Source organism: Atta cephalotes, assembly GCF_000143395.1.
Source record: "Atta cephalotes unplaced genomic scaffold scaffold00025, whole genome shotgun sequence".
NCBI lineage: Eukaryota > Metazoa > Arthropoda > Insecta > Hymenoptera > Formicidae > Atta > Atta cephalotes.
The window spans coordinates 2,139,305-2,149,789 of record NW_012130089.1 but is presented as its reverse complement, the minus strand read 5'-3'; the positions used below and the strand labels follow the sequence as shown (position 1 = coordinate 2,149,789).

The following is a 10,485-nucleotide window of genomic DNA, read 5'->3' as shown; positions in this document are numbered from 1 at the left end:
ACGGGTACGGTAACGTACGTACGTTACGTTACGTAGTAACGTACGTTACGTAGTACCGTACGTAATACTACGTACGTATATATATATATATATATATATATATATATATATATATATATATATATCATCAGCTTTTTATTCACTATTGATTATTGTAGGTGATTAACCTTTTTCTCCGCTATTGTTACCATGTAATATTATATGATTAATATACTTTTGTTCTGAATATTGCATTCTAGCTATTTATATTAATTTAATTTCTTGTTTTACGTCTTACTTATGTTACACTGAGAGAAAAGTGTTTGGTACTTATGACTGCAACTGCATGATAAAATAATTACGGTTAAGAATTTTATCATCCTGTCCACTTTTATTATTATTGCTATAATATTAGCGAATTCTATTGGAAACATTCAGTGCATACTCTGGTGCGTATTAAGCTTATCGTACACAAATTAATAAAAATTATAAAACTGTAAAGATAGAATGAATTATAATAAATGAATCGTGAAAGCCTCGATACATTTTATTAGGTAAAATATGTATTTTATAATTCAAAATATTTACTTTTATACTCAGATTAAGTCAATGTACAATCGCTTTAATACACACCAGTGCATTCAATATCGAATTTGTTATTATTCTAATAATAATTATAATTTTATAGTCACCCTTCTTATTAACATGGAATAATAGTAATAATTTAAAAATAATTCTTCAAATCATAATACTTTTACATATAATTATCACAAGTACCAAATATTTTTTTGTAGTGGCCAAACGTTTTTTCTAAATAAAAGGAAAGGAAAGATTTAATATAATTTAAATATGTTCAACAATGCATACTTGTTCTGTTAGTAATCCATCGGGGCAATCCTTCAGGAATCCTTTGTGCCTACACAATACACAACAATTCTTATATAAATAATTATTTAAAGTAAAAATTTTACGTTATAATAAAAATTGGAAATTACGAAAGAATTTTTTAAATCTACTTTTTACTTACGGAAAACTTTATTTTCTTAAGTCTGCTCTTTTATAAAAATTTTTTTAATTTTAATTTAGCAGAGAATTAAATCAGTTCTGTCGTAAATTATTTTCTTCTGATTGTCAGCAGAATCTTTAATCATTCTGTCCAAGTTCGCGAAAGTTAGTATAATAGCCTATTGCTTTTCTTAGAGTCGACTTACCATTGACGAATTTCCTTCTCGGTGACTGAAACAGAAACAAGAAGAGACATTTGAGAGGTAATTAATTATTTGTTCGACATATATATAGTAAGATTGAATTATTCCGCGCGTGAAAAGTGCCTCCAAAAGAAAAAGCACAACGAAAAGAGTCGCTGAGAGAGCGAGCTGGAGAATTATTGTTCTCCAGTGCCCGCCAGGCTCGTATCAACTGCCGTGTGATTTACTGCACGACGGATTTACTCAGTAAATTCAGTACGGAGGTACGTGTCACTGAAAAACCCGATTGTTCCATGAAAGCGATCAAATTTTTATACGGCGCCGAGAGCGGGCGGGTCACAATCGTTTCTCTTTATGTCAGCGGACGAAGAGTGGAACGTTACGTTCTCCTTTGCGTTTACTTCAACGGACATGAAACAAAAATGTATCCCGACTAGAAGTGACTGATTTAAAAAAAAAGGAAAAATCACCGTAATGCAGGAGCGATTTGTTTGGTGGATTGAATTTATTTGCGTGAAGGAGGAACCAATATCACTTATACGAAAACAATCAATAATGGCGTTTGTCCCTCAAGATGGATGTGCGCTTCTGAAATAACGAAAGTTTTCTTTGTATTTAAGCGAACAGACTCGGCGTTTTTTTTTTATTTAGTGATCGAAAAGTAGGAAAAATAGAGAAGGTAGATTAGAAAGTTCTATCGATTTTTCTTAAATTTTTGAGCTCAAGTAAAATATATTTGTGAAAGTGCGTTTTCTGATGAGAGCAAACGCGGCGAAAAATATTAGTCTAATGTGCTAAAATCGCGCAAAATGATTCGCGAAATAGATTTCTGTATATCGCTAAAGTTTACTCCAAACTAACGGAGATATTTTATTTTTCAACAAGATATCTTATTGGAATTGCATCTTAATTGATTGACCAGATGGTAGGTTACCCTCTAAAGTACACGTGCTGTGGAGCAAAGCAACTTGGTTCTCTACGTCAGCTGAACCGAATGTGTTATGGCGGAAGGAAGGAACAAAGGGTAAAGGGCATAAGAGACGCGACCTCGGGATCGATAGAACACGAGAGAACATGAAGAGTTTTGCGGTTTATATGGTAATCTTGCGTCGTCCCGAGTATGTCATTAGCTTTTGCAAACAGTGCAGCTTCCCTGTCTCGTACGAGAAGAACTCTAACTGTACCGGATATCGCATGATCTTCTATTTTAATCAGGATATTATCTCGATCACGACAGTTCTGCAACTTTTTTCCATTCTTCGAGACTAAGAGAAGTGTACGAGAAGTTTCTCGACACCGCGTTTTCGCAGAACAGATTGTTTTCGCAGGATATTTTTATCTGCATGGAAAGAATGGGTTTGCTGAAGTAGCTAAAAATTTAGACACAGATTTGAATGTAATTTTGTTGGATTATCAAAATAATATATAGAAAGCTCAAGCTGGTTGTTAGAATGTCAAAACTTTGTGCAACATTATGCTTGAGATTCCCACGTAATTATTTTGATGGTCCGACAAAGTTGTTTTCAGCTTTGTATTTAACTAAATTATTTTTTTTGTGTGCGTGAAAATACACGGTAAACACGGTAAAACATTTTGTGTTTGTGTTAAAATCTGTCTACTCAAATCCTTGTTAAAATACTGCGTTGAATTTTTAACATATCTCTTACGGAAGCTTAATACTGGAAAGAAGTGATTAATTACTTATTTTGAATAAAAGCACAATTAAAGCACAGTTAAAAACACCGTTGTTCAGTGCTTTTAATATTTAAAATAAGTAATTTCTAATTATTTTATTAAATTGGCCAGTATTAAATTGGATTTCTGAAGGACCAAGTTAATTTAATATAATGTCATTATATTACGATGTTAAATTAACGCTCGGCTGTTATAGAAATTTAATTTAATATTTTATTTAAATATTTTATGTTAAATTGATATTCAACATTTCTAGTGTCAAGATAACAATTTATGAGTATGTAAACAAATAACAAAAATAATATATTTTTATAGAACGTAAATTCTAAGATAAACGAATAAAATATGTTAATTTAATATATTAATGTTAATTTAATAATTTTATTGAAAAAATATGCTTCCACAGTTTATGTCAACGTTACATCTTTCGTATTAATTTTTTTACGTGATATTTATGTTACTCCTTAATACGTTTAGCTTGTATTAAATTAACACAAAAATTTGGACCGTTTAGGACACGTGAAATGTGAGATGCTAGATTTAACACAGATTTTCCGAGTGTGTAAAGTCTTAGGTTTTTAGAACAAACTGTCAGGGGGATGCAATTATGCGAGACAGATTGTCGGCGATTGTCGCGAGGATCGATTGCGAGCTCGCGAACGCGTACCAACCGATCGTTATTCCTCGGAGTTGATGGGGCGGTGGCCCGATGGTCGACCGAAATATTCCTATAACTATGCAAATGCAATTCACGTGGGAGGTTTCGTGGAACGATTCGGTCGTTGTCGACTCTCTTTCTCAGGATTTCACGCGACGCGAAAAAGGTTCGTTTAAACTTGAACTATTAATCTAGTCTGCGCGTAATGCATAATACTTATATTGAATATTGAAAGATGATGTGCTGCTCTGTTTTCACCTTCTTATCTTTCTCACATTTGTTTCTTTTACTAGTTAACCACCAATATATCTCCAGGGATATCAGTCTCGTGTTTATCTCAAGTACGATCAAACACTTTACGATTTCCGACATTTATCGGAATCATCATTTATCGAGAAAATTTGCCATATAAACGGAGCACAGTAACGAGTCACGCGACTTCGATAAGAACGAAAATTCTCTCGTTTTTCACGCGATTGATTCGTGCCCGATATTCGGAGTGACACGCGAATCGCCGTGCCAGCTCGGTTTTCTCGCGACTCGTTCAATTATTCTCTCATACCAGTGCAGTGGCATAATACAGCGGCTATTTCGTGGCTCGTTTAAACGAGCAATTTTCACAGAGTACAAAAATATTACATTGGCTAAATCTTACGCATGAATTATCTCTCTTGGAAATTTCTTGGAGTGAAATTTCTACTTGAAAAATAGCGTAATTACCGAATCATTCAAATTAGAATAACTTTTCATTCAAATGGAGTGAATTCTTCCTTTGTTGTAGAATGAATATTTTCATTGATAATTAAAAGAGTGAATTGAAAATAGTGCATGCATTAAGCAAGAAGAAGTTCGGCAAGCGAATCACTGATTGTTGTCTATTGCATAGAAATGTCGACAATTTTTTTTTCTTCAAGATAAAATGCTAAAGAATCTACGTTTATCTAATCTACGTTTATACTAAGTTTAATATTTTTTAAATTAAAACTCATTCTAATCTTAAATTGAAGTCATTTTGACTGATGTTTTACTTAAACGAATGAAATATTCATTATGGTTGAAATTAAACATTTACTCTTATAAAGAGTAAAACGACACTCCGTTCCAAGTGACAATATTTTCACTATCAATTGGAATGAATTTTCACTCTATTTGAATGAGATTTTAGTCTGAAAAATTTAAAGAATATTTTTGCAACCTTATGTTTACACACAATTCTCTCTTTCTAATCGAATTAGATTTCGAATCGAATAAAGTTGTTTAAACTTGTTTAAAGATTGAATATTTAAAAAATTGACTGTAGTTACTTACAGTACTTAATATTTCGACCGATTTACTGGTCTTACAGGCATTATAACTTATCGAGTTAGTTATAAATTACCGTTCACATTCTCCATTTTCCGCCTTTTTCGCACTTTCCTTAAATCCCTCGATATCTCTCTTGCTGAGAATTGTTTTCCCTCGAACGGAGAAAAAAGAATCGCTGAATAATATGATCCGCTTTATTGCATTCATTTATACAAAAGCGCTCGGAAGCGAGGATTAACGATATCGAGCCCATCATAATATTTATCGCTTAAATACGAAATTGCTTGTGCTGCATTACGTATGCATTTAATCATTTCAGTAAAATATCGCCAAAATCAATTGTAATAGAGAATGCAAATTTTTAGGGGACACTGTGTAAAGCATCGAACATATAACTGTTAGCTATATACCGTTGCGTTACATTGTGATACATTAATGATTGACTGTAGAGTGAACGATCTAAAGGCTGATAAAAGTTAGTAGCATTTAATTTTAAATATCATAACGATCTAAAGGCTGATAAAAGTTAGTATTTAATTTTAAGTACAGTTAATATTTAATTTAAGTATAAAAAAGTAAACTTATTGTAAATTAATGTAATTATGTGTTTCATACTGGACATCACATTCTTTATTTTCCTATTAATTTATTCGCTTAGTTTTTTTAATAAGTAAAAAATATTAGTAATGTCAAAAGTTTCTAATATCAAAAGTTATATATCGGTCGCACTTGTCCAGGAAATTGTATGGAGAATAGATTTTTGCAAGCTCTACAGCCATTTCTCGAAATATGTTTCCTCGTATGCTTCTTGATATGCTTCGTTCATGCAACACTCAAATCTTTCTTTCTCTCTCCATCTTCGATAACAACTCTTCGGTAGCTTTTCAAGTGCATTTTCCGTCGCAAGCACAAGTTTTTCTAATCTGCGGTTCAACGACACGTTCATAAGTGGAAATGTCGAGGACTGTCGTGTCGGAGAGGATCGTCGTAGAAATTCAGTGATATTGCTGTTATCACTTCTGTTACCATATGCTAACGTAATCTCAGCTTATTTTCCAGTGGTTGAGTTTAAGTTGGCGTTTTTCCTGGCCGCCTGTCTCGTTAGTCGTTTGCGTTCGTCGCTGGCGATAAGTCGAAACTGTCGAATCAATCGATATGTACTCGACAAACTGACGCGATATATTCCTTCGCGTCAGGTATTTCAAATGCATTCCGTATTTACACGTCACATTTTCTGCTCGTGATTCGCTTTAAAGAGACATGCATGAGCGGCACTAAGCATGATCGCGCTTCGCGTCAGTTTTATCAAATATCGGGAAAACTTGTGCCAAGGTCCGATGAATTCTTAAATAGGATAAGACAGATGTATAAACTCTGATATGTGTGCGGCTGCACTTAGTACACAGCAATGAGAGACACGAGGCTGTGTTTAATCGCGTGTTTAAGTACGATGCACGAGACTTGAATTAATGCTGCAGAGCTCGGCTGCTCTCACGCTCCACCGTTATTCAAATTTGCTCGTTTCACCAGGGGAATGCCTGCCACTGAACTGACTGTCGGCTAGATACGAGGCGTTTATCAAAATGACTGCCTTAAACACGACCATTCTTATTTTAGGAACGCGTACATTTATATGCGATATTGTGTAATCTCCCGAGACACGTACATTATTTGCATTTTAATTTTTTGCCTGCCGGAAGCGGCTAACCGATCTGTACATAATGTACCGTTCAGATTGAAATTGTGGACCTCGTAAAACTTTGTTAAAATCTTTGTTAAAAATATATTAAAAGCTAAAATATGCGTCTAGAGATAAAGAAAAACAGATTTTTTTATTTCAGAGAAAAAGAATTTTATGCAATAAAAAGCTTAAATTAAAATCTTAAAAAAAAGACGGAATTTATCGTTATTTATCTTCGATATTTATCATTAAACATTTAATATTTGCGTTGTTTTGTTATTCGATTCCTTTGTTTTTATATGGCTTTAAAGGCAGAAATATATTTGTGATGCCTAATGAATTGTTGTTAATGCTTTTTCGAAATTGGATCTAACTATCTATGGCAATCATCGCTTAGTCATCATACTTCATTTTAATTGTTTACGACTATCTTTACACAGAAACTTTTTAGAATTTTATAGATGAAATGCAAAAAGTTGAATTCTAGAATAATATAATTACTTATATCAAATACATCCAAAGAAAATATAATATCCAAATTACATATTCAAATAAAAAACTTTCAAGGATAGAGTTTTGAAAAAAATCTAAAAAACTGGTTTTGCTGTATTTTATATTCAAAGTCTTCTAATCCTTTTTGATAATTTTTATTTGTACGTGCATCATAAACTTTGATATTAAATTATTAATTCTTTAATTCAGTAATTTATTAAAAAATGCTTCAAATTTATCGAAATATACTTTGAATACAAAATACGCATAAGTTATATCAGTCGTCATTTTTCAAATTATACTAACATACAAAAAGTAAAAAAGATTACATTGGATAACTAACATTTTATGATAATTCGAGTAAAATTTTTATAGGGCTCTCAAAAATATGACACTTTTATGAACTATGCCATTTTCCTTGCGATTTATGTGTATAGCGTTCTTGTGTTAGAATAGCGTTCATAAAAATAGCGTTATCTTGAGATACTTTAATTTTTTTAATTCCAGGTTCCATTTAATCATTTAGACTGGTGGTAGTATCGGTAGATAAGAAGAAAAAAAGCAAAAGCAAGAAGTAAAAGTGCGCCTTTTCAAATAGTTGCTCCGAAAACTCATCTCGATATATACTACCTTTATTCTAGAGAGAATGTAATCTCTGCTTATTTTCCTGAGGCGAGAAATCCTCGTCGTCGATTCATTGCCGAGTTTCGATCGATCGGTTCACTCGATCCTTTCGAATGAAATACATCCCGTGGCTTCGAAGGAAAACCTGCTCGTCGATCTTTGTGCAAGTTTTATTAGCCAGTCGGTCGGATAATAGCAAAAAGAAAAAATCACACGAAAATTTGCGAGAAGAAATACCTGATCTGATAGTGATTTATTTTTCACGAACCTGTGATTTCATCTCAACGGATAGCTTTATATATTTATTATAGACATTTTCTTTTCTTTTTTGATTTCGAATCTATTGTTTTCATGTATTTTTTTCAGGTCACGCAGGTTGTTCTTTACAAGCAGAAGCGGCGAAAAAAAAAACATAAAAACTTTTCTAAAAAAAAGAGGGAAAACTGGTTACGGTCGAACAAAAAGATTCTGATCAAACAGCGAAAATCATTTCCCGCGATTATTTATTTCAGAAAACTATCAGAAGTGAATTGTTCGTTTCAAACTATCAGAAGTGAATTGTTCGTTTCGCGTAAAATGTGCCAAAAGCAGCGATTGTCGTTGAGATCAATCAAGTTTCAAACTTCCGCTTGACGCACCGAGCTGCGGAATTTCGCAGCGGCCTGTTACCATCGCGGATATAACTTTAAGCGACGAGAGACCGTATTACTCGAAAATGGCAAACAGCTGGTGGAAGAGTACGAATAATTGTGCAACTTTTTAGCCTCCGCATGACGTGCTTTCTTGCGATAATCGTTCATAAAAGTCCAAAAAGCGCATCCTTTTCGGCTGCATTAAGAAATCCTCGGGAACTGTTAGGTCGTTAATTAGAATAGCTCTCGAAAACTTAAGCGTCGAGACGCGCGCGATGGCATGGAAATGGGAAAACTTTTGAATAGTGTTGAACGGCTGTCGCACGCAAAAGGCGATCGCTCTAAGAGCCTATATTGCAAGACTCCGATCTTCCTTAAAGTCTCGTTAACCCGAGACTGGTTGCGGAGATGTAATTTACGCTTCGGAGACTCATAATCGAAAAACCATTAACCTCATTTCGTACTGAGTTGTCGGAATTATTAATAAGTTTCACTTCTCAGTTAATTAAAATGAATTATCCTTGAAAATAATGTTACGATTTCAAATTGCAATAATGACCGACTGAATAATCCATTTCATCTTATCACATCTTATCAATCTCAGAAACTCCTAGTATCCCAACTTGTTTTAAATTCCTTGTTCGACTATGTCAACTTAATCTACATATCAGCTTTGTTTCTCAAAAATTGTTTACTCGAGTCCAGCGTGTTCAGAATTTATGTCTTCGTTATTCTTTTAATGTAAATATAATTGTATCTTCTTTTGTTTTTTGCGCTCTGGTTAGCTCAAGATGCATTAGCGTTATATTCTTCACTTATGCTGTCTTGTTTTTCGTTTTCTTCGTTCCTCGATATCTCCGAGTCTCCTGTATTTGAACTCCGACCTCCATTCTGATGACACTCCTGACGATATCATAATTCCTTATCTTTCCTTAGACATCGAACTTCCAAATTTAAGGCTGCGTTTTCCTATACTGCCACAAAATTTTATAACATGTTACCCTCTTCCATCCGGTCTTCCCTTTCGGTTCCTTCGTTTCGCTCTGCTGCTATTAAGTTCAAGGCTTTAAGTCCATTTATTTTAATTGTCAGTATTTTTTATATTAATTCTGATCTTTTTAATTGTCTTCGTTTACTATGTAATAAGTCTGCGTTTATTATTTTAATCATACAATTATACTCAAATCATTCTTATCCTCTACTTTCTTAAAATTATCGATATCTATCGTTATTTACTAAACAAGAAACTTATCTTTCTAGAATTGTATTCATTTTTCTGTAATTTGTAATTCGTTTCATTTTCTAGTAGGCTCAGTAACAACAATTATGCTCAAATTATTCTTAGCCTCTATCTTCTTAAAACTATCGAGTTATTTATTAAGAAGCTTATCTTTTTGGAATTGTACTTTTTCTCTGTAATTTGTAATTTGTTTCGTTTTCTGGGAGGCTTAGTAACAGCTGTTCTGCTGATGTCTCATCATTTGTGTATGCTTTATAATTTTTCTATATACAATAAATAAAATATGTATATAATAATGTGATGGAATCTACTACAGGGTAATTCTAGTAGTTGAATTAATTCTTTTTTTAAATCGAGAGAGAAAAAGATGGTAAAAGGGACAATCTTTCTATGTAATTCTTTTGATTATCTTACATTGCGATATCTTACACTGAGAGAAAAGTGTTTCACATTTATGTACTATTATTGTATGATAAGATTATTATCTACATGAAACGATTTATAATTTCATCGTTTATTTAGATAATTCTTAATGCGCAATATAGATAACATTTTTTATGCACAGAATAATGAGAGGAATCGACTTAAAAAGTTATGATTGTAAAAAAGTTATGATTCTAATAAATTAAAAAAATGTAATGCAAGCATTATTTTAAAAAATATGGTAAATCAAAATGGTAGATCGTACTAAATAAAGAAATATTTTCTTCTATCATTTTTTCTATCTTGATCTTTTTTGATCTTCAAAAAGAATTAAAACTCAGTCAGTCACTAGAATCATTTTGTTGTAGGATCACTCATGGTATCATATCAAAGAATGTGTCTGTATTGATAATTAAATGCCTTAATACGAACATTAATTGTTTAAATAATATTTAAAAAATACTTATATATATATATATACATATATATATATATATATATATATATATTATTTTGTCAATATTATTGAGTTAAAGTTTTAAGAAAAG

At 32.5% G+C, this 10,485-nt stretch overlaps 1 protein-coding gene across 1 annotated transcript in view; it reads right to left on the bottom strand.

The window, feature by feature from the left end:
- The window catches only part of LOC105620293 (frequenin-1), a 49,943-nt gene that overhangs the window by 9,161 nt on the left and 30,297 nt on the right, over window positions 1-10,485 (bottom strand). Inside the window, exons 2-3 of the mRNA XM_012201797.1 lie at window positions 1,191-1,215; window positions 847-895 (exon numbers count right to left, since the gene is read on the bottom strand). Coding sequence (XP_012057187.1) covers window positions 847-895; window positions 1,191-1,215 — 74 coding nt within the window. The remainder of the gene's footprint in view (window positions 1-846; window positions 896-1,190; window positions 1,216-10,485) is intronic.